This window comes from Polyodon spathula, chromosome 1 (assembly GCF_017654505.1).
Source record: "Polyodon spathula isolate WHYD16114869_AA chromosome 1, ASM1765450v1, whole genome shotgun sequence".
In the NCBI taxonomy this organism is placed as follows: Eukaryota; Metazoa; Chordata; class Actinopteri; order Acipenseriformes; family Polyodontidae; genus Polyodon; species Polyodon spathula.
This window is the reverse complement of record NC_054534.1, coordinates 75,573,183-75,597,159: the sequence shown is the minus strand read 5'-3', so window position 1 is coordinate 75,597,159 and position 23,977 is coordinate 75,573,183. Positions and strand designations below refer to the sequence as shown.

General features: G+C 36.5%; 1 protein-coding gene across 1 annotated transcript; it reads right to left on the bottom strand.

Moving 5' to 3' along the window:
- Positions 1-282: 282 nt before the first annotated feature.
- Positions 283-22,045, bottom strand: LOC121322403 (excitatory amino acid transporter 3-like). The gene is made up of 12 exons (XM_041262321.1): positions 21,811-22,045; positions 17,683-17,823; positions 16,504-16,596; positions 14,822-14,936; positions 11,432-11,474; positions 10,930-11,025; positions 9,905-10,089; positions 9,656-9,763; positions 8,493-8,615; positions 3,301-3,495; positions 2,865-2,999; positions 283-545 (listed from the first exon to the last, which is right to left on the bottom strand). Exons 1-12 carry the CDS (start codon positions 21,899-21,901, stop codon positions 302-304), a joined length of 1,569 nt encoding a protein of 522 aa, XP_041118255.1. The 5' UTR covers positions 21,902-22,045; the 3' UTR covers positions 283-301.
- Between the last annotated feature and the right edge of the window lie 1,932 nt (positions 22,046-23,977).

Sequence of the window (23,977 nt, the reverse complement as noted above, 5' to 3'; positions counted from 1 at the left end):
TATATATATATATATATATATATATATATATATAATATAAAAGGATCCTGGGGCTGTTTTATATTCAGTCATATTTCCTAGGACCCCGACAAAATATAAGTCAGTACTAAAATTAGGAGGGTGTACCACCATGACTTGTAATTTCAGCTAATGACGGTTTACACTTTTGTTTATTATTGTAATCGTAGAACTAGCTTTATATATATATATATATATATATATATATATATATATATATATATATATATATATATATATATATATATCACTTAAGAGCTAAATCACTTAGACTTTTGTTTCACTAAAACTGAGATGTCTCTGTGAATGAAATAGCGTCAGCTTTATCCACCATAAAGCCCCCGTTTATATAGGATCTTTTCTCATGTTCCTCCTCATCCTTTAGGGCTGGTTCCAGAGCAAAAGGGTTAACAACATCCACACCAGATGACAGGTCCGTCTTTTCCAGCTCCTTCTTGGAGAGTTTCTCCACGATGCCTGCTCCATATGCATCGCCCAGCACATTTATCATGGTCCGAAATCGATCCCTAAAAGTATATGAACCTTGCTTATATCATAGTAGACAGCACAATCCTGACAGAGCCACTTCAATTCTTAATTCTCCCTGTAACTGCTTCTAAGTGGGTTGAACTAACTTAACTGGGACTTGTCGCCATACAGTGCCTATAGGAAGTGTTCACCCCCTTGGATGTTTTCACAATTTGTTGTGTTTCAACCTGAAATCTTGATGCATTTAAGATTTGATTTACACAACATACTCAACACTTTCAATGTATGAAAAAATGAGGGGGGGGGGGGGGGGGGGGGGGGGGGGGTGAAAAAAAAACAAATCAATTAAAAATAAAAACTTAAAAAGTCTTCATTAGATAAGTAATCACCCCCTTTCCTACATAAGCTCAGGTGCAACCAATTGCCTTCAGAATTCACACAATAAGTTAAATGGAGTCCATCTGTGTGCAATAAAAGTGGTTCACGTGATTTCAGATTAAATATATCTATCTCTGTAAGGTCCCACAGGTGGGTAGTGCATTCAAAGCAAAGATACTACCATGAAGACCAAGGAGCTTTCAAAACAACTCTGGGATAAAGTTGTGGAAAGGCACAGATCAGGGAAGGGGTATAAAAAGATTTCAAAGGCATTGAATATTCCTTGGAGCACAGTCAAGTCGATCATTAAGAAGTAGAAGGTATATGGCACCACCCAGAATCTGCTTAGAGCAGGCTGTTCTCCCAAACTAAGCAGCCGTGTAAGAAGGGCATTGGTCAGAGAAGCCACTAAGAGCCAAATGACAACTCTGAAAGACCTATAGCATTCCATGCCTGAGATGGGAGAAATTGTTCATGTGTCAACAATAAATAGCTGAGGTACTCCACAAACCTGGCCTGTATGGAAGTGACAAGAAGGAAGCCATTTCTTAAAAAAAGGCCATGTAAAATCCCACTTGGAATTTGCAAAAAGGCACGTGGGAGACTGAAAAGATGTGGCAAAAGATCGTGTGGTCCGATAAAACAAAAATTGAACTATTTAGCCTAAATGCAAAGCGTTGGCGCAAACCCAACACAGCACATCACCCACCATCTCTACTGTGAAGCATGGTGGTGGAAGCATCATGCTATGGGGATGCTTTTCATCGGCAGGGACGGGGAAGCTTGACAGGGTAGAGGGCAAAATGGATGGAGCTAAATACAGGCAAATCCTTGAAGAAAACCTGCTTCAGTCTGCAAAAGACCTACAACTGGGACAGAGATTCACCTTTCAGCAGGACAATGACCCCAAGCACAGGGCCAGAAGCAACACTGGAGTGGCTTACAAACAAGAAAGTGAATGTCCTAGAGTGGCCCAATCAAAGCCTGAACTTGAATCCAATTGAGAATCTGTGGCAAGAGTTTAAGATTGCTGTCCACCAATGATCCCCATCCAACTTGACAGAGCTTGAACAATTTTGCCAAGAAGAATGGGTGAATATTGCACGATTCAGATGTGCAAACCTGGTAGAGACTTACCTCAAAAGACTCACAGCTGTAATTGCTGCCAAAGGTGGTTCTACCAAGTATTGACTCAGGGGGGGTGAATACTTATCTAACCAAGACATTTCAGTTTTTTTTTTTTCCATTAACTGCTATTTTATTGTTTCTCAATAAAAATTCTCTTGCCTCTTCAAAGTGTTGAGTAGGTTGCGTAAATCAAAGAAAAGAAATGCCATTTAACTGCATCAAGATGTCAGGTTGTAACACAACAAACTGTGAAAACGGGGGGGGGGGGGGGGGGGGGGGGGGGGTGAATACTTCTTATAGGCACTGTACATCCCTGGCCGTACACTATGCTCACAGAATGCCAGCTTCCTGTGATAGCCAAGGTTTAAAATGCATACCAGGGACAAAAGGACACTCTTTTACATCGACCCTAGCCTACTGACTTACCACCTTTGGTCAGACAAGGAGTGTCTGTTCCTGTTTTTAAATCTTATTTAAAAACATATCTCTTTGAAAAGCTATTTCTTGGTACAATTCCTTAAGGGTGTGAATGAACTTTAAAAGAGCTTTCTGTTGTATTTACTCAAGACAGTCCTGAACAGAAATGTTGAACACTTACATAACTGTTCACTGATGAAAGATGTAGCATTAGTTTAGCACAATATTTCACATGCACAATATTATCCAAAATATTGCATCTTCACGGTATAAAAAACTAACTATGGTATGTCTCTTATTAATTTTAAAACTACTAGGTTTTAATCATATTTGCTCTGCTAAAATGTGTTCAGCGCTTTCAGAGGATCTGGTTGAAAGGTGCTATGTAAGTGCAATGCTTTTGTGGTAAAAACAAAAAAAAAGTGTAGACTTACAGCAGCCAATCCACTGCCATGATTAGTGTGACATCATTAGCTGGTAATCCCACTGCAGACAAGACAATCACCATGGTGACCAAACCAGCCTGGGGGACTCCTGCTGCTCCAATGCTAGCTGCTGTTGCTGTTATACTGTAACAAAAACAATCACAATGGTAACAATAAACTAAATAAATAGTGAATAGTTCACAGAATAGTTCCTGTATGGATAAAGAGGGATTGCAGTGCTGTTCCGTGTTGTCCTTATTGCAGCAATATATTTTCAAACTGGTATTTTTGTATTTGCACATCAAGAATAATAAATCATTTGTTCTATATAAAAGCTTACCTATGCAACATCGCTGGTGCTGGAAGGATTTCTGGGCAGATTCAAATGCAGGTAACTTATGGTCTGACTATATTCCCCTGACTTAGCTAATGTTTTATCCCTTACCTGATAGTTACAACCTGGCCAATATCCAGTGCATAATTATTAAGTTGTGCAATAAATATGGCAGCCACTGCTTCATAGAGCGCAGTTCCATCCATGTTGATTGTGGCCCCCACCGGTAATACAAAGCGTGCGATCCTCTTGTCCACCCTGTTGTTTTCTTCCACACATCGGAAAGTCACAGGCAAAGTTGCTGAACTGAGGAATACAGGTTCAAATTAAAGTATTTAACAAAGTATACAATAAGAAACTATACCAAGAAACACTGTCGTGATTTGGCATTTACAATTTTTTCAGATGGAACTACAGAGGAGTAAAGCTGGCATACTTGCATTCATTTATATTACTCAAACATAAATCCTGAAGTAAAACATTGGCCTAGTACCTTCAACAACGTCATAAGCTTTGCCTAAGAGCACCAGAGCAAGGCAAAATCCCCAATCTTAACCTATCCAATGAGACACTGCTAAATATAAATTGATCAAGTTTTACTGGCCAGCATCACCAATCACTTTCATACAGTACTAAAAACAATGGGGGGGGGGGGGGGGGGGGGGGGTGGGGTGAGGGGGGGGGGGGGGGGGGGGGGGAGGGGGGGGGGGGGGGGGGGGGGGGTGGGGGGGCGGGGGGGGGGGGGGGGGGGGGGGGGGGGGGGGGGGGGGGGGGGGGGGGGGGGGGGGGGGGGGGGGGGGGGGGGGGGGGGGGGGGGGGGGGGGGGGGGGGGGGGGGGGGGAGGGGGGGGGGGGGTGGGGGGGGGGGTGGGGGGTGGGGGGGGGGGGGGGGGGGTGGGGGGGGGGGGGAGGGGGGGTGGGGGGGGGTGGGGGGGGAGGGGGGTGGGGGGGGGGGGGGGGGGGGGGTGCGTGGGAGAGAGGCCGAAACCTCTGTTATTGTTCGATATGCCAGTGATACGCAAACTTTTTATATGCCGCCCCCCCTCACTTATTGAAGTGTGGGACACTAGGACCACGTGGAATGTAGGTTGTAACTCCCTTTTTGCAATCACTAGTTAAGAAGCTCTATAAAAATGGAAACATTAGCCAGGTTAGGCATTATGACACAGGCCCACTTTTTGGGATGGAGCTGCATAACAGTCAAGCGTTTTGATTGGTCATTGTCTGGCAGAGAAATATGACGCCAACAGGAGTGGGAAAGCTTGGAGGCATTTTTAACATTGCGATCAGAGAGAGAGAGCGAGAGAGATCTGCTTTCCAGAACCGTTCAATTAAAATATAATATGGTATTTTGCTGTACGAATATAACAAGCTAGGGGTGAATATTATTTTATATAAATTATTTATTTTAATTGCAAATAAATATCCTGCCCATTATTACAGTTTATCTCTAATGTAATCACAGTTTTACATATGGCCTACCACTGTTCTCAGGCTACATCCCATATTATGGGCCATTTTGTTTTTCAGATAGCATCCCAAATTCTGGGTAGCTTTGCTTTTCCGAATTCAGCCCAGTTTTTGGGATATACTGCTCAGCTAGTTTCTAAGTCATTCTCAGTTTACCATAAAAAGTACACAAGAACTGGATAATGAATTCATTTAAGAGTAACAAAAAGCTGCTTGATGAGATTCTGGGATCAATAAGCTACTAGCAACCAAACAAGAAAGATGGGCTGAATGGCCTCTCGTTTGTAAAATTTCTTATGTTCTTGTGTTCTTAATCCTAAGTACATGAATCAAAGTTAATGTGTTGTTTTTACTCTCCCCAGAAAACATTATTTTTTTTATGAATTAACAGAAATACAATTGAAAAAAACAACGTATTTCTTTATTACAATGAAGAAACTACATTGCACTGAAATAAATACGTGAAAATTCATTAAAGCGGTCGTTTTCCTTTATTAAACACATTTCTGAAAAAGATCATGGTTTTCCAAAAAAAGGACATCTCATTTTCTTATTTAATGTCTATCAATATATTATGGCGTTCTAGGTTCTTTTTGGGACAAAAATGAGACTGCAACCATGAGTAGATGAAGGCTCAAGTCGTTTATTTTTTACAATAATTAAATAATAACAAAATAAAATTATAAAGTGAGGGTAAGGGAACTGGGAGTCGAAAGTTAAAATAAATGATGGAAGTACTTTTTATTTTACCCTACCTTTTCTCACTCTTATCTCCTCCGAATACAAACTTCTACAAACTACAAACTACAAACATACACTCTTGTCTTCCCCAAACCTTATGGTCTTTTACTGCATGGCATTATATATTTAACTTCACCCCCACCCCCCCGTCTATCACGCCAAATCTACACAGTTCCCCTCCACACAAATCCACACACAACCCCAGCACGCATAAACACCCAATGTAACCCCCTACACACATACACCAGCATGCAACCCCTGCATGCACACACCACTATGCAACCCTTGCACGCACACACCACCATGCAACCCCTGCACACACACACCACCATGCAACCCCTGCACACACACCACCATGCAACCCCTGCACGCACACACCACCATGCAATCTTTGCACGCACACACCCCCTCTACACTATCCTGATTCTCTCCCCTCCACCTGTCCTACCATGTTATATCAGTGTGGATCTGCAAATAAGTCTGGAGTTTTATTTATTTCTTTTACCAACCGCAAGTTATATAAAATAAAATATTTTTTAGGACCTCAGAGATTCTGTGTGAAAACTAAAAATACAATAAAGGCCTATATCAGCTCTTTCACTTATGGGTTTTAAGAGACCAGTGCCCTTCAACAACTTAACATAATACTACTGTATTCCAATATATAATGGCTAAATTCCAATTCAGCCAATCTAGCCTACCTAAAGTATTCTAAGCAATTCCTTACTTCTCTCACCTTAACTCCTGTGTCAGTGTGCTGTCACAGAATAGCTGCCGCATGTAAACAGCTTTGGTATCCTATGGGATGAAAGGTGCTGTATAAATCCAAAGTATTATCTTTCACTTAAATAAAGAGCTCTCCAATTGCTCCTGGAGTTTCAGAAATCTCCATTTGTGTGAAAAAAATGGACATTCCATTACTTATCAGTGCCCACTTTGGGATGCTGGTAGAGGGCACAGCAAGTTTCTTGTTGTTTTTTTTTATTTATTTATTGTTTTTTTATTTAGCACATTCTGATCTCAAACTCAGGTGTGGGTAAACACAAAATGCAATACAGGTTGTTTATAATGGGGCTTGCTACTCTCTACTTGCCTTTAAAGCTGTAATTACCATTGTTAAACCAACTAAATTTCTTAATTACATCAGATATCTGACGATGATAAACAAGCTGAAATGTTTCTAGCTATACATTCCTTGAACAAAACTGCTCGCTTTACACTCACTGTAAAGAAGATGTAGTCACTACATTATACACCGTTTGTTTCATAAAATGCATACATTCTGCCTGGAGAAGCACATAACAAATGCAGAATTAGCAAGAAACAATAGAATAAATAGATTCATTAGGTGTTTGAATTAAAAAGGGTGCAATATAAATCTGATGATATGGAGCAATGAACCTGCTAGCAGGGGTCTCCAATCCTAAATTACTTAACTGGACCGATTAAGTGCTTTTTGGAAGCTTAGTTGGTCTGATTAAGTAATTTAGGGTACAGTTGGAACAAAAACCAGGAGGGACACCAGCCCTCCAGGACCAGGACTGGAGACCCCTCATCTAGACAGTTATTAGGTGGCCCAGGTTGATACATTTTAACCTGTGGCATTTTCTATCAATATCAGGAATGCCTATGGATTGTTAGAAGCATCAACTACAAACAAAGTATCAATCTAGTCATTAAGTTGGTCACACAAAAATTGATACAATTAACTTGTGTCATTCTATCACTCTTACAGTTAACCCTTTTATGGCCAGTGTAAATGTTTCCAAGTGGGAAGGAGTGTACAGTACATGGTTGAGGGGCACATTGTTACACGTTGCTTGTACTTTGCACAAGAATGCCTGTAATCTCTCACTAGGTTGAATCATTACCGTTGTACAATAATTTTTTCCATTATATTTGTGTAGTTGAAAACACATATCATAAATTCAACATTTTAAACCAGTCTAAATATTTTTGTAAGCTTGGCGAGTCAATATTTAGCCGACATGTTAAATCTTGGTTTCTAACAAATAAATCAGTGAATTTAATATATTTTTTTTTTTTTACACTTAGCGATTCAACATTTATCGAACAGATAAATCTGAAATGCATTATCGTTCAGCAAATTAAATCTGAAAAAAAATAATCTGGGTTTTCACAAAATAAATACTTATTTTGCCAGCTAAATCTGAAGCTAAATGAGCCCATTTGAAGTGTTTGACTTGGCACTGCATGCTGAGAGCTGCCCTTATACTGCAGGAGCCAATGGCTCTGTTTCCCTGCCTCCTCTGCATACTGCAGTGCCAATAAAATGTACACATTTCAAAAATAATGTGTTTAACATTTATGTATTACGCTAAATCAGAACTTTTTTTGGCTAAATCGAGGAAAATACATGATTTACATTAAATCCGGGAAAAACACTGTTAAAATATTAATGCTTTATTTTTACACTTGGAGCCCCATACATGGAAGCTGCCATTTCGGCTTTGTTCACTGCAGTTTCACTGACACTCGCCAACTAAACATCATTTCTCCGGTTCTACAAGCCCTAGAGTGATCGTCAACACTCATTTGAAGGGAAAAAACCTGGACTAATTAGCTGTCATTTATTTAAAATTAAAAAGCATTCATTTTTACAGAATTGTCGCGCCCCCCTTAAGGACTCTCCGCACCCCACATTTTGCACACCATTGCTACATGCTATTAAATAAACTATAATTCAAACAAGTGGGAACTATAATAATAATAATAATAATAATAATAATAATAATACAAAAATAAGCATAACTTTAAAATCTAAACCTCACAGGAAGCCAGTGCATAGAGTTAAGCACTAAAGTGATGATGAGATATGAAAGTGTGAGTAAGCCATTGGTAGCAGCATTCTGAAACAGCTAAAGCCAGACAAATGGTCAATCAAACTGAGAAGGTAAAAGCATCGTTTTCAGCCTGTTTTCTAGTTAACATGGGCCTTACCTTTGAATTTTTCACCAAACGATAAAAAGTTGGGCATCAAAATACAACAAAAGGTACACATCAATTCCCAGAGACTGCCATCAAGAACAGTGCCCATGTAATCCTCTAAAATACAGACTTGTTCCACCTTACCTGGAGGAGATCATGAGAGCTGTCAGTAGTGCTTGAGCCATCCCCATGGCAAACGTTAATGGATTTTTCCTCACAATTATGAAATATAACAGTGGAAGGCAAACAATGGCATGAATTGCGAGCCTGATGGGGGGGAAAAAGTATTGAAAAAATTCACTTTGATAACAACAACAAACTACAGCAAAAAATGCATGTAATTAGTAAGGTATTGACTTATTTAATGCTAACGCTTCATTTTAAGTGTACAAAAAATTGCCTAATTTTTTTTTAGATTTGTGCTGTCATGATTTTTTTTTTTTTTTTTTTTTTAATTATTATTAAGCACAATTTTCAAAGAACATCACTAATTAAATGAAGTTATTTATCTGCATGGCCTAATCACACATTTTTTCATATGTGTTTGAGGTCCATAACACATTTAACCCACTAATAAAATAAACCATAGGCTGACAGTATGACAGTCTAACATAAGCCAACATAATGTGGAGCACAGAGAAGAGCAAATGTGACTAATATATATATTAGGACTGAACAGTTGAAGTAACATTAAGGGAAGCATTAGGATGAATCAGAATGCAATCCCAAACTATGATAACAGCACTGAAATGGGGCTAAACGAAAGCTGCATGGCAGTTACTGTTACCATCACTATGGTAACAGTAACTGCTTACCATAGTGATGGTAACATAATTAAGAGACAGGTTACTGGTGGTCTGCTGTTGGCCAGTTTGACAAATCTACAGTCGCTACTTAACAGAACCCATGATCTTATTGCTAAAAAGAGCAAAGATATTATGATTAAATACACATTTAGAATTAATTTCCTCCTCTTCACAAAAACACACCATACAGATCATTTTTTCTTTGGATCTCTGTCACAGGCAGCCGCTGCAGGCCAGAATTAAATGTAGGGGTGGGAGTTTTAATTATCTTCAGCCAATTCCAGCTACTCTCAGAGTTTGCATTAGAGTAGCCTAATCCGATCCAGTTGGACTCTGTTCAGATTAATGATTTATTGGATGTACTGCTCTTAATCTGTACTGAAAATGCCTTGCCTAGTTCATGGCGGGGTTTTCATTTTTTATACTTTTATTAACTAAAAAACAATAAATCTGTAGAAATACTGCATTTTCTAGAAAACATTAACATTGTAAGTTACATACCCGGTCAACACAGTCACCATGTACATCCCTAGCTTCCGGAAGATATCCCAGTCTTCAACTTCAATTATCTTGGCAGCAATTAGGAAGAACATTCCAATCGGCATGTAACTATGAACACATATTAAAAGTCAGAGGAGTTAAGAAAGATGGGTGGTGCCTTTATTTTTAATGCAAAAAAGATATATAAAACATGGTATTTATTAAAAGATTGGTTGCTGCAGAGTTCCCAATCTTTTTGATGCCACCTACCACATGATGAACTGCACTATTTTCATGGTGGCCTCGTTTATTGCATCAAAAAAGTCCACCAGAACACGCCCTTTCTCTCCCATTTGACCGATAACAATCCCAAAGAAGAGACAGAAAACGATGAGTCCAAGCACGTTTATTCCATCTGAATACAGGCCCACTATTTTATAGTTCTTGGTTATATTCTGCAAAGTTAAAATTGAACAACAGAAAGATGTGTAGCAGTAAATAATAATTTAAAGATTCTTTTTTTTTTTTTTTAATTTTAAATGAATCACGTATTCTAATATTTGAGCGATGCCATGGTACGTTGAGTTAGTTAAAGGACAGGTATTAAGATTATCATAGTTTACAGCAATTGAATGGACCCAACTATGTTTAAAGATGTCTGTTTAGGTCTAATCTAAAACTAAGTTATAATGTAATAAGAAAAGTGATTAAAGAAACATGCATTAGTGAATGGAATAAGGTTCAGCTAGACTACGATTATAATGCATGTGTATAGGTTATATTCACTTTAAAATAAGTGATAAACAAGGCTTCAGATTCATTTTTAGCTATGTGATGAATATCGTTTTGCTCATTGCTTTATTCATTTATTTATTTTGTTCCTGTATATTTTTTCAGGCTCCACTGTGTATTATTTCCTGTGTCTGAGTCACTCTTTTAGTCTCGATTTGTCTACCAGGGTGAGATGAGACCACAGACATATTTGATTACCAAGGAAGTGAAGGTATCAGGAAAAAGTGAGTGTAAACATCGTGGAGTTAATGTGTGGTGTCCCTAAAATCTGCATATCCCAAAATAATGTAAAGAAAAGATTAACAAAAATGAACAGCTTAAGGGAGCAATGATCAGGTTGTTCTTGAGGCAAGATATTGGATTGTAAACCCTTCGTTAGCTAAGTACTGCTATAAAGACATGTACCACTATCCATTATAAAGCTAATCCAGAGGCCATTTGGTGTTTAATAATTATCGAGATCTTCAAAGTAAATAAAAAAAGTAAAACAAAAAATATCTTACCTCTTGTAAAGCAGTTGTCATGACAACCGTCACAGGTGACATGGTAGTAGAATTTACTGCAGGTTCAGATTTTAATTCTTCACGCATTGTTTTGTACTGTAGTTGAAAGCCGTACAAAATACTGTGTCAAACACCTTGATAAACAGAGGCCTTAAGAACCACAATACTTTTTTATTTTTTTTACTTATTTGATGATCTATACCAAACTTTTGTTGCACATTCTCTAAACCCAAAACAATTGAGTCACAGGAACCTTCTGCATGCAAGGTCTACAGGTGTTATGTTCAAGGCAATTATTTGTTTTTCTCTAGGACCATACTGTACATTGACCTTGTTGTTGCTCATTTTGTTACATTGCTCAAATGGGGCCTCTTTATTATTGGTTTTCAAAATAAGGTCAATTTTAAAAAATATTCTTATTTTTATTCAGCATTTACAATTTTAAGTAATACAATTTTAACTAACCCATCCTATACATGCACTAAACAAATAAATACCTTACCTGTTGAAAACAAGCCTGAACGAGATTTTCTGGAAACATGTTCCTTAAAAAAAGAATGAAATATTTACTGTAGCAACTATTTCTTTAAATGTACTGTACACATGGGTGAAAGTGTCCAATGATCAATTAGACAGACTGAATCCATTTGGATTTTGCAGCGATGAGGAATATTGTACATCTGAGTAAAGGCGAAAAGAAATTGAGACAAAAGTTGTGTGTCATGTTTATAAATCATGTTGTACAATTACAAATGTACGTTTCTTTTTTAAAACAATAGAAATAGCATGTGGCATGTTGTGTGCTGATTGCAGTGGCTCCTAGGTCCTGTATCTTTTTGTCCGACAGGTGAGAATTATACAGTTTGCAATGAAAAAAACATATAAAAAAAGTTCTTTTAGTTGCAAAAAAGAACTCTATTCCATGAATTGAATGACACAAGTGTTCTGTAACGATATATTTTAGGATGTGACATCAATGGGTAAGAAAATATACTATATATTTTTTTCACAACCCAAAAGGCGAAACACCAAAAAAAACTAGTGCTTATCACTCCTGTTGAACCGATCATTCGGCCCACTGTTGATGCTGTTTAAATCTGAATTTTACTAAAACAGGGCTGGCAAAGGTCGGTATGCAGCTACTGACACAAGCAATAAGACATGAAACAAGCCACAAGCAAAGGAGAACTTGAAGTGGAATATGGTTGAAGAAATGCTATCTCTTCATTAATCAGAAGAATCGCTACCTTTTTGTTTACAAACTCACCCCAGCGTGTACAGTTGTCGATAAATAACAAACTTCAGTGGGCTTAAATTAATGCTCATTCCAAATTTGTCTCCAATAAATCAATACTTTCCATAATTAAGGACAATAAAATAAAAACAATATAAATATTTTAAAGTAAAGCTATTCTTACAGTTAATTGATATTCAGAATTAATGCAGAACAACCCGGTCGGCATAACTAGAGATGGGTTAAGGTTTGCAGGAAAGCACAGGCTGCATGTGGGCCTATATTGTCGCTTTTTTATTAATTTAAAACATCATCTGAGCAGACATAGTATATAATGAGTAAAACTCTTCTTTTTGTTTGTTTACATTTGCTTTTACGTTTACATTTACATTTTCTACATATGGTATATGAGTGATTGCTAATCAGAAATCTAGGATTGCCTGCCTAATCCAAGATGTACTAATCCTTGTTAATTTTTTTGTGGTGCAATGTGATTAAACATAATCCCAGATCAACTAACCCTAGTTTAGCATTAAACTGAGTTATTTAATCCACGTTGGTGCATTCGACCCCAAGTCCATCCCCTTGTTTTTCATTGTGAATGTAACAAATCATTTAATTGTCACCAAAGTGATTTCCCCGCACTTCTTTGAGTTTAATCACAGGCACCTGTCCTTGTAAATTGACTGCCACTGGTAATAGTCAGCCCTATAAAAAGGGTTGGAGGTGGTATCCAGGAGATTGACAAGCCGGAGGACGCAGCCTGCAATTCAAAAGAAAACACACACCAGCAAACAACACAATAAAAAAGGAAGGGGAGGCTTGTCCAACAGTTGACGACCAGGGTCAGATACTTAATGGCGGATCTGGGGTTACCAATTCGTCCTTAAATCTTTGAGTCAGCTTATTTATTTTATTTTGAAGTACATTTCTGGACAGTGTCTGGTCCTGTTACATTACAATATACAGTTGTCTATGAGTAGAGGAACACCTCCTAAGAAAACACTTCGGCTAAGAGAAAAACCTTGTGGTGAAACAGATTTTTCCCCATTGTAAATGCTCCACCTAAAGGAACAAAAACTTTGGTTAGAAGAACACTTTTTTGGCTCCAATACAGTACTGTTTTGTAAACTAATAACTCATCATCATCAAACGTAAATTCCAATGGTTTATTCAATCTTTTCAATTCTGACTTGTCATTGTGAGAGTGTCTTGAAGAACACTGATTGGTTTATTTAATGTTTCCAGAGCCACCGTTATTTACCATTGCCTCGTTTTGTATTCGGATTTCCAGGAGTGCACCTCATCGCTGCAAAATGGCATGTAAAACTGCAAAACGCGCCGCTGTTTCTCTTGCAACAAAAAGTTGAAAATTGTTCAAAGCTCTTGACAGAAACTTGAATCAGACACAAGTCTCCAAACAATCTGGTGCTTTCCGTTCTGGCGAGTTGCTTAACCATTCTGTTAAATAATTTTGGGAGTGTCTTGTATTGCTCCTGTACATGTATTCTTAATTAATCTAGAGCTGCTGCTGCATTTTTTTTTTTACATGTGTAGGGGTGCTGTGTTAATTTAGTTTGACAGTCAGTTTATTAACGTTAGTTTGTCTGTTACTTTATTATTACAGTTTATTAACGTACACTTGTCTATTGCTTTTCTCTTAATTATTCTGTTAATTTCATATTTTGATGCACGTGTGTCATAACAAGTAATACATGTAGTAATCCGTCGCGTATCTTCACATATCCGCTCTAACTGTTCATCCGCCATGATCAACCTCTTCAGCAATATTAGTTTATTATTGAGCAGAGAAGATTAGTTCAGAGATTGTAGATCCTACCAAAGTTTTCATACACTGTGTTGTAAGTGCTCAGTGCACCAGCATTGCTGGTAGTGTCACGTCAGCTGTTCAGTGTGTTGACATGATATGTAAATAAACCCTATTCGCCTGTGGGGCATATCAACTTCAATCTCCATCTCGATCTCCTGCTGCCTGTCACTCAGCAGTGAATGCACGCATCCACACGCTAGACGGCTACCCTGTCACAAGCATTGATACCCTGTGTCTCTCTAAACAAGGGATTTAGGGGAACTCCATAATAAAAGCTGAATTTCAATAATTGTGTGAATATAGTAATTGTTACAGCTGTGTATAATGGTATTTAAAACAGGATTCATTTATCCACCTTTTTACATATCCACCCTTACTCTGGGATATGCGATGGATTACTGTATTTATTTATCGATTCATATTGTATCAGGTGTCAACTCCGTCTAGAAAACACTTCAGCTAAGAAAACACTTTGCTTGCTTCCCGAGGGGTGTTCTCTTAGCCTGAGACTACTCTAATACCAAATCAAATAATTACATAGAAAGTACTGGAGAGGCTTTGAAAGAGGAAGATTGAAGCAAAAAAAAGTAAAAGATATGATTTCCATCCAACTCAGCATCAGTGTTTGCTGCTAATCAGAAGCATTAAGTAGAAAGTGTAACCTGCTACACAGTTAACAGGTTTCATGATTTTTCAATGAAGAACCTGAGACAGTTGAAAAAAAAAACGTACTTTTAAAAGGTGAGTGATTTATTACAGTGTTTTAAGCACCCCTCAGAAATAATCCATTGAAAACTCAATACCTAGTTATAAAAAACAATTAATACCTGATTAGGTCCAACAGGGCATCCACTGTGTTGACCTCTGGAGTCGAGCCAGTTCTGTCAATGTCATCTGCACTTTGAGACATGCCAGGTTTGATGGTCATCACTAACACAATTCCTGAAATGAGATCAAACAATGTTGCATGCCAAACTTAAAAACTGTTAACATGAGTGTCTCAACAATGTTATGTTCTCATTTACTGAACATGATTATGGTCATTGTTCAAGAAATTCTCCAAAGATATGAGTTATAATAATATAAACACATATACTTCATACTATTAACCCTGGTACATTAAACAAAAAAACAAAAATAATAAAAAAAACTAATATTAAAAGGGGCCACAGGGCCGGGATTCATTGGGCCCTGGTGCAAGAGTGTGAAGTAGGAAACCCCCCTACATTAAAAAAAAAAAAAAAAAAAAACCCAACCTAAAATAAATCTAATTGAAGTTTTATTCCAAAAATGCGTACAAATCATGTGTAATTTTTGGTGAATTCAACGTCAGTTTATTTAGCTGCACAGGTTCATGTTTCATGATTTCAACTCTTAGCTCTTTGGTACAAAAGTCAGGCCAAGTAGCTGGATCATAAAAATCACATAAAGGTTCTTGACTGGGTACCGGGTTTACAGTACATGATTCAGTACCTTGTATTTGCTGCTGTTGTACATTTCCAATTCGATGTCTGTGATTTATGTCTTTCCTCTGGTTCAACTGTTGTTTATTTTTCATGCGAGGAGGAGATTGCACTATACTTCCATCTGTTATTGTCGGCCCACTTTTAAACCATTTACTGTACACTTTTTTTCTGGCATTTTCTGCTTCTTTTTGGGAAATTTCTAGATGTCTTTTCTGCTCTTTTTGCTTTGAACAACCCGACTTGTGTTTGGAATATTCAATATACCGTACGTTATGTACTTATTACCACAGCTGTGGAAAAGGGAAAGTTAGCTTACTTCCACCAATCTTTTTTTTTACAAGGAAAGTCTATTACGGAAAATTGGGGTGTGATGTAGGAGTTCTCACAGAGAATTAAAGTTGGCTGATAGGCCTATGTGTTTATTTTTCAGTATTTATGATTATATACCTTGTTAGTAAACTGTTTTACAATCTTTATAAACAGCAGCTGTGAAAGAAATCCAACACCCCCCGTAAATGCAACAGTCTGTTGTTTTTTAATCAACACTGACCAATTATAAAGTTTCACGCTGAGTCCCGCCTACTTAGCTCTGATTTGCTAATGTGTGTTTTGACTGACAGTACAACTTTGCCACGGTTTATTTTTGAACCAGCGGGAGAACAGTTTTTTGTTTTTGTTTTTCGATAACGGACTTGAAAAAAAAAAAAAAAAAAAAAAATTGGTATGGGCAAAGATAGAATAAAATATCTTTGATATGTGCCCCAGCAGAGGCTGGGCCTGGGTGCAGTCTCATCCCTCCTGTGCTGTGCGTGTGTGTGTGTGTGTGTGTGTGTGTGTCTATTGCAGGTGACTTGCTCCTTTCTGTCAACACAAGCAAACCTGAATTGTTCATTATCATGTTCTTGTACTGCATATTTTCAGAGAGTAGTTGATTCGTTTCTTTCAGTTCATAGTTTTGTTTGCATTAATGGGTGTGGAGGATTTTTTCATTTTATTGGGAGGTTGTGATAGGAAATACTTTGAAGGATAAAGCCTTTGCTTACCGAGGATAACAGCGATGATTGTTGTTGAGAAGTAATAGACAACAGCACGTAACCCGATTTTGCCAGAAACTGATGAGTCTAATGCAGCCACTCCTGTAGATAAAGGCAAAATTAATGATGTTCTCTCTGGAGGCAGCAGACCAAAATACAAACATGTTATTGCATCTAACTGATGCAGTACATACTGTATGTCTACTCAACCAATTACTATATCTGCTTGTACTTTTTCAACTGGTACAATACCATTACCAAAGCATGATTAAAATTTGGTTGTCAAATAAATGTGTTACTGTTCAAAATAATTGGAAATTAATCATAAATTAGGATTAGAGTTAAATACGAACATGAATCTGTAGTTATTGAAGAATGTAAAATAGCAATTTTAATTGAATAACTTTGAAAGGTTCGGCTATATTTAAAAATTACACAGCTGAGGTGTTAACATCCCATCAGGTACTGTAGCTGTTCAGCTTGAAGACCCAATGAAAAGCATCTTTGTCATTGTTAGAGGACAGTTCCCTAACCCTGGATGAGTTCCGTTGAGATTGTCATTACCATCTATTTAATTTAATGCAGGTTTGGATGTCAAGGAAGGACGCACTATACAATCTAAGCAAAACTAAGTATTGTACATTTTGCAGGAGTTTCTTATTGAAAATATATATTGTGGTAAGTGTCCATTAACATCAGGACATTTAAGTAAAAACTAAAAAAAATATGCTGTATATTGTATTGTAAATGATAAGATGTTGACATTCCTTTCTTAGGCTATGCTGGATATATTTGGTTGACTCACGAGCCATTAGTTCACTCATGCTGTATTTTTAAATTGAATCTAGTGATTCAAAACCCAGTTGAACCTTATTTTTTGGGACAAAATTAAATGCTTATCTTGAGCTTGACTTCTTGTCTACCAATAATTGATTACAGAAAAACATTATACATGAATAACATTTTGAAGAATTTGCCAAGAAAGCTTAGAGTGAAGGATAGCTAAGACATATGTTTGTTTTGGTATACAATTAATTTTAGCATCCATTTTAAACAATAAGTAAAACTGACCATAGTTCAAGTTAAAAAAAACAAACAACTAAAGAGATAAGAAAATTATCTCTTACACCTGTCACCAGTATTATTTAATCAGTATCTTGTTTTATGCTTGGTTAGATTTTCAATTACCTGTAATCATGCTAGATATGATAAGAGGCAAGATGATTAATTTTAGCATTCGCATTAGTATCTCTCCAGGAAATCCAAAATAGAACTTGTCCAGGGTTGAGAGTTTGGCATATTCACGGATTAGGACTCCCAATCCAATACCTTAAAAAAAAGAGAGAGAAAATTAACTTTGGTTTTAAAAATACTTCACAGCCTTTACTACATATTAGTTTGTCTACAAAGTAATATATGTTTTATTATAATTGCATTAATGTTATTTTAAATATAAGAGTGTGCGTACGCTGCTTTGGTTATATACGTATATTTTATTTTTTAGAGTAAGGTATACTTACTGTACATCATATATATATATATATATATATATAGATATAGAGAGAGAGAGAGAGAGAGAGAGAGAGAGAGAGTCTGGTTTTAGTTACATTACTGTAAATATATATTTTTTAAAATATAGATTGATATACAGTATGAGTGATACTATATTATGCTAAAATACATGCGTGTGAAAGACATGTGAAGTTATTGCACTTGTCATAATATTTTTTGTGGTTATCGGGGACAGCTCCAACCCCTACTGTATTAATAGCAGTTCTACTTCTGACATTGTACATTTACTACATGATGTTTGTGGTGCCACGCTTCAAGCTCGGTGGATGATGACACTAGGAGGGGAATCTGTACTTGCAGATATGATGCCATTAAGACTGAATTAAATACACATACCACTCTACAACACATAGCTTGGACAATTGAAAATAAATATGCTTAAACTTTAGTCCAAATACAACCACGATGGATTCCTTGTAATGGCTTGTAAGAGAACCCATCCCTTTCAATTGTTGCTGCATACAGTAAGTTACTAATTCAGGGTAAGAAATATAATTCCAATGATGTGTTTGCAATATATTAGCTTATTTTTGACATCTGGCTGTTCAAGGCTGCCTATAAATTGAAGTTTATTACAGGCATTGTGTCTCATATATTTGATCTTATTGGGATCTACTATAGCTGATGTAGAGGTTAGGCTCTAGCAGTTGCTGAATTAAACTGTCATGGGTGAAGCATTCTTCTTCAGCCATTCCTATCAGTCTGAACCTGGCCTTCAAAGAGACGTCCCTATTATACAAGATACTAGAAAATGTATATCTAGCAGTCAGTCCTGAGCAGTGCCCTGTGATGAAGTTCCATAAAGGTGGATAACCTTGCACAAACATCTCTTCCACTCCATCAAGCACACACAATTCTGTCCGCATTCATTACGACTTTCCTTCGAAAATACTTGGGTCATCCAGCCAATAACAGAATATTTTAAAGTATGTCAAACTTCCTGACAAAGGGTTTCTTTTCTCAGTATGCTATGGGGGGGGGGGGGGGGGGGGGGGGGGGGGGGGGGGGGTCGATTGCACAAAAGTACTGAAATGTAAAAACAGATGCACAACTAGCATCTGACTTGGATATGAAAATTAAATAGGAAATGGAACCCAAGCTTACAACTATATAGACCAAAACGCCATCAAAGACATGTTACAACAATGCAAATGTTTCCTGTGATTAACCTGAGCAAGCACATCAGAGGTTCACTCAACACCTGAACATTTACAGAATATAAAGTATCTATCATAATGCCTTTGTATCCACGACTGATCATGTCAGCTTACTGTAGAACTATTTCCACTGATTCAATCTGAAACGGCTGTATGTGTAAGAGGGAACTGTGATGAATTTGCAGAAAAAATATTGGGATACACAGTACACAGAGCAAGTTCTGCGACAGCTTCTATTGATTCCTGTCTGCCTGTGTTAATTACAAGCACTTAAATGTTTGGAACAGGTTGGTTGCTCGTGACAGATGGTGCCACAAATGCATCTAGAAGCATTTTATATTCTGATTGGTCACCACTATAGAGAGCAAACATCTGACTGGCTAAACAGACTTTTGCAATCCAGTATGTGTGATTTGAGGTACTTGACTTGGAAAGACAAACATATTGTTACTTGCATTCACTGGTGTTGCAATTTCACAAAGTGTGTTCCTTGTTGCACAGAAAGTTCTTTCTGTTTACTGGGCCTGTTTATGCTTTTCCATGTTTTCCTTTGCCTCGTTACCCTGTACTGTACTCATACAATTGCATACTGCTAAGAGAGTCTTTTGTAAGGTGAAGAGTAAAGTCTCACCTGCCAAGTATGACACAATTGTTTACTTGTAAATGGAAGACGTGTTTTTTCTGACAGTACAGTCGTTACAATTTTAACCAATGCCTAATCTTGTTAAACATTAACTCAGATCATTGTGAAGCAAAAAACTTTTTTTTTTTTTTTTTTTTTTTTTAAAGAGTTTGGTTTAACTTCCTGGCCTTCCTACTCTTTAGCATTCTTTTCTCTATCTCAAACTGCTGAAGCACCTCCTCTCAAATATACTAGGTACCTACCTGTAAGTGTCCCAAGCTTTCTTTGCACCTATTTTGTGGATACATGTGTTAAAACTAGCAAGCTAACATTGTCTGAGCATGTAATTCAGATTGCAGTCAATGAAAGAATGAAAATAAGAATGGCTACTGTTGTCACAAACTGACTGAATGAGAACAATTTAAATTATATTTAAAAAAATATTCAGCAATGTTAAGTAAAAGTACTATTGGAAATATTAGAGTAAACCATACTTAAATTATATTAAACGGTAATCCAGTTGCACAACAACACTAATGCTATGCTGTACTTCTATATTAGGGAGGGCAGTGGTAGGTGGTATACATCTCTTGTTGGCTCAAACTATTGCAGCTCTCGTTTTACTGTAACATTTTATTATTTTGATGGTAGTACAATGATTTGAACTGATACACACTGGTAATCAATTTCAATGACTCCCGTTTGCTAATTTACCAGTGGGGGATATTTGTACAAATAAAGCCATTGTGTTAAGATTGTCGTGATTCTCTCCTGAAAGTAAAAATAAATAAATAAATAAATAAATAACAAAATAAACTAATAAAAAAAAAAAAGAAGAAGATTTCACTTATTCTAAGTAGCATTTGTCACAGATTTTATAGTGGTAGATGCCTAACGTGAAACAAACGCAGGCAGCTCTATGCATTAGACGCAATACAACACAAACACAAGACAATGCTGTGTAATGTTTGAATATTATATATTCAACTGTTCTAAAGATAATATACATGTGATACAGGATTTTTCGTTTTAATGAATTGAATCTGCATTTTTGCGACAGTTTAAATTAAAGTAACAATTAAACCAAAACTGAAACATAAGTAAAGTCTACGTAGTTATTTAACTCACAAAAAATGACCTCTGATGCTTTCTTTTCTTTTATCTAAAACGATAAATAAAATGACTCACATTTCCAGACTAAATTACTACAGAATTGGTCAGTAACATTTGCAAGGTTTATTATTATTATTATTATTATTATTTATGTTTTCTTGTACTGGAGTGCTAAACGTGCAACAGGTTTTTTTTTTTTTTTTTTTTAAATAAATTCTACTGTAGCTTTAAGGTGTGTACAGTATAGCAATTATTTAAGATGCAATTGTCATAGACTGTTCCATATTCATGAGTAAGATATAAATACATTTATATACCCTAAAATCTATTAGAAGATATAATGTCCTAAACCTAATTATAATTGTAATACTCCTTATTTTCTTTCCTTTAAAAACATTTCTGCTCCCCCATCTTTAAATTGTATCAGGTACAGTAAACAGACTCTAGATAGATAGATAGAGCTAGAGAGATAAATAGAATTGTACATTTGTGCCTGTAATGTACAACTATTGATGCTACAACATTTTAATTCCAGCAGTGTTTAATAGGGTCAGGATGGATGGATCATTGATGTTAATAGATTATCAGCTGAGTCTGAAGCTCTTATTAGATTCACGCTGCTTTCTGATTCAGCCCCTTTGCTTAGTGCGGAACAGCTGAACAAACCCATTCAGGCTTTCATTCCCTTTAATCACACAGCCTGGCTGTCAATGTAGGGAGATGCTGAGGGGCCCTTGCCACACTGCAGTAATAAACCATGATAGACACAAGAAAACAGAACCCTCTACAGCCAGCATGTGTGAGACAATAGCACATCTTTAATGCACTGCATGCTGAAAACAAAAGGCTTACCTAAAACCACAGCAATCACCGTTACGATAAGAAGCCAGTTCTTCTTAAAACAGCTTTTAAAATCACATCCTTTCTTGGATTTCTTCCCCATCCTGGGCTCTTGGTTTGTTTTCCAGAGAAAATTCTTCGTGATGGCAGCCCTCGATGGTTGAATTCTGCTGATTCAAGAGCTTGCGGACAGAGCCAGTGTTCAGGCAGCCTTTGTGATGCACTTTCCTGTGCAGCTGAGTGGTACTTGGTGTGGGAGGGAATACAATTGCTCCCTGAGTCACCCTAAATGTAACCACATGTCATTCCTGTGGACTCTGCCCCTTTAGGGTACGTGTTAACATATTTTATATACACATTAAACAAAGATTAAGAAAGAAATATAGTAAGTCTACAGTTTATATTAAATAAAAAAGATTTGAACCACTTTTTGAACCTTTTTGGATCTTTATTCAAAATTCTCTAAAGCATGTAGATGATTGTTTCTTCAACACACCTACACTATAGTGTTTTCATTTATAAATTCTAAATGGAAAAGAGAATACTTATAATTTTATAATCAAAAGAAAGCATCAGTCTTATGACATATTGACAAAACTAAGGCATGCTTTTTTTTTTTTTTTTTTTGTTGAGGAAAAACAGAAACCTTTCCTAAAACAGTTTTAAATAAGTTTCATGAACTGCAGGGTTGAATTCATTAATCACAAAGGGCTTTAATGAACAACCCTTAACAAAACATTCCTTAATACAGTGCTTAAAGTCTTATCTATAGTACCTACAATAATGTACCGTATACTGGAGGCTACTATAAATAAATAATAGATTATTGCTGAGGTTATCAAAACAAAATGCATGGGCCCTATTCTCAAAGCTCAGACTTTTTTTAATGAGTAAGATTGAGTGACACAAATGAACTTACCTATGCTGCTGTGAAAGAATCCAACAGTCCTACCAGTTTAATAACACTCCTGTCCCTTGCTACATACTGCCCTCTATAGATAACCCATCATAACCGTTTCAGACAGAAAAAGTTCAGTGTAACAGAGGAATCTGTACACCAAGAAAACTTTTTTTTTTTTAAATATACTTTACAATTAAAATGTGCATGGTTTTACTGGATTGCTCATGAACTTGATTAATTGTAATTTATAAAACTGACAGGTCAGAGAGGCTCTTTCCTTACAGTAATGGTTGTCATTCCACTTGAAAGGGAACAGTAAACACATCAATCAAATTGTGATTAAATATTACTCTGTACAACCTTGATGGGAATTCAAAGTCCTAAAGACTTAGGTGCTGTTGTTGTCATTGAATCTTAAATCCAGATGCAATGAACATTTGTCATAAAAAAAGATTGAATTTTGTGATACTTCTTAGGATAACAGAACTTTGACATTTTTTCAAGCAATACACATTGATTATGGAGTGTAAGATAATAGTCTTTCTGGTTTAGCTTTTATTTTTTTAATATAATTTGGTTTTAACCACCCTTTCTTTAAAAACAAAAATGCAATTCTGAAAACAAAAATTTGCCGTAAATATATGTTATACACCTGATCAAATAGAACTAATTTAATTTTAGGTACCAGTACTCATTTTAATTGTTTTGGTTTTTTTTTTTTTTTTACAATTACTGGAAAATGCTGTACAATACATTCTTAATGGTTGAATTTAGATGGATCTTCAAGCTATGAAATATTAATTAATTACAGATTAAAAAATAGCCATCATGCACTCAAATGGCAACTATAGTTGAATTGCATACATTTCGATTGACAGTGAGCAATCTTTCAGTTCCATTGATTTTTTAATAGCTCTAGTTCTACTAATTTATAACGAATTATACCCAATTCACATTACCTAATAGTCCGCAATCAACATGCATTGAGAACACTTGATTGTCATTCACTTAATTCGCAATCATGTTTTTTGTTTTAATTTGTATTTTATTCTGCAATATTTAGGCAGTGGATATTTATAAATTAAAAATAAAATCTTAAAATCAATTTAAAACTGCACAGGAAGCCAGTGTAAGGAGGCCAAGACAGGAGTAATATGATTACCTTTTCTGGTTTTAGTTAAAATTATTGCAGCAGCATTCTAAATAAGCTGCAAGCGAGACACCAAATACTTTGGAATCCCAGAAAAAAAAGTGCATTATAATAGTCGATTCTCGATG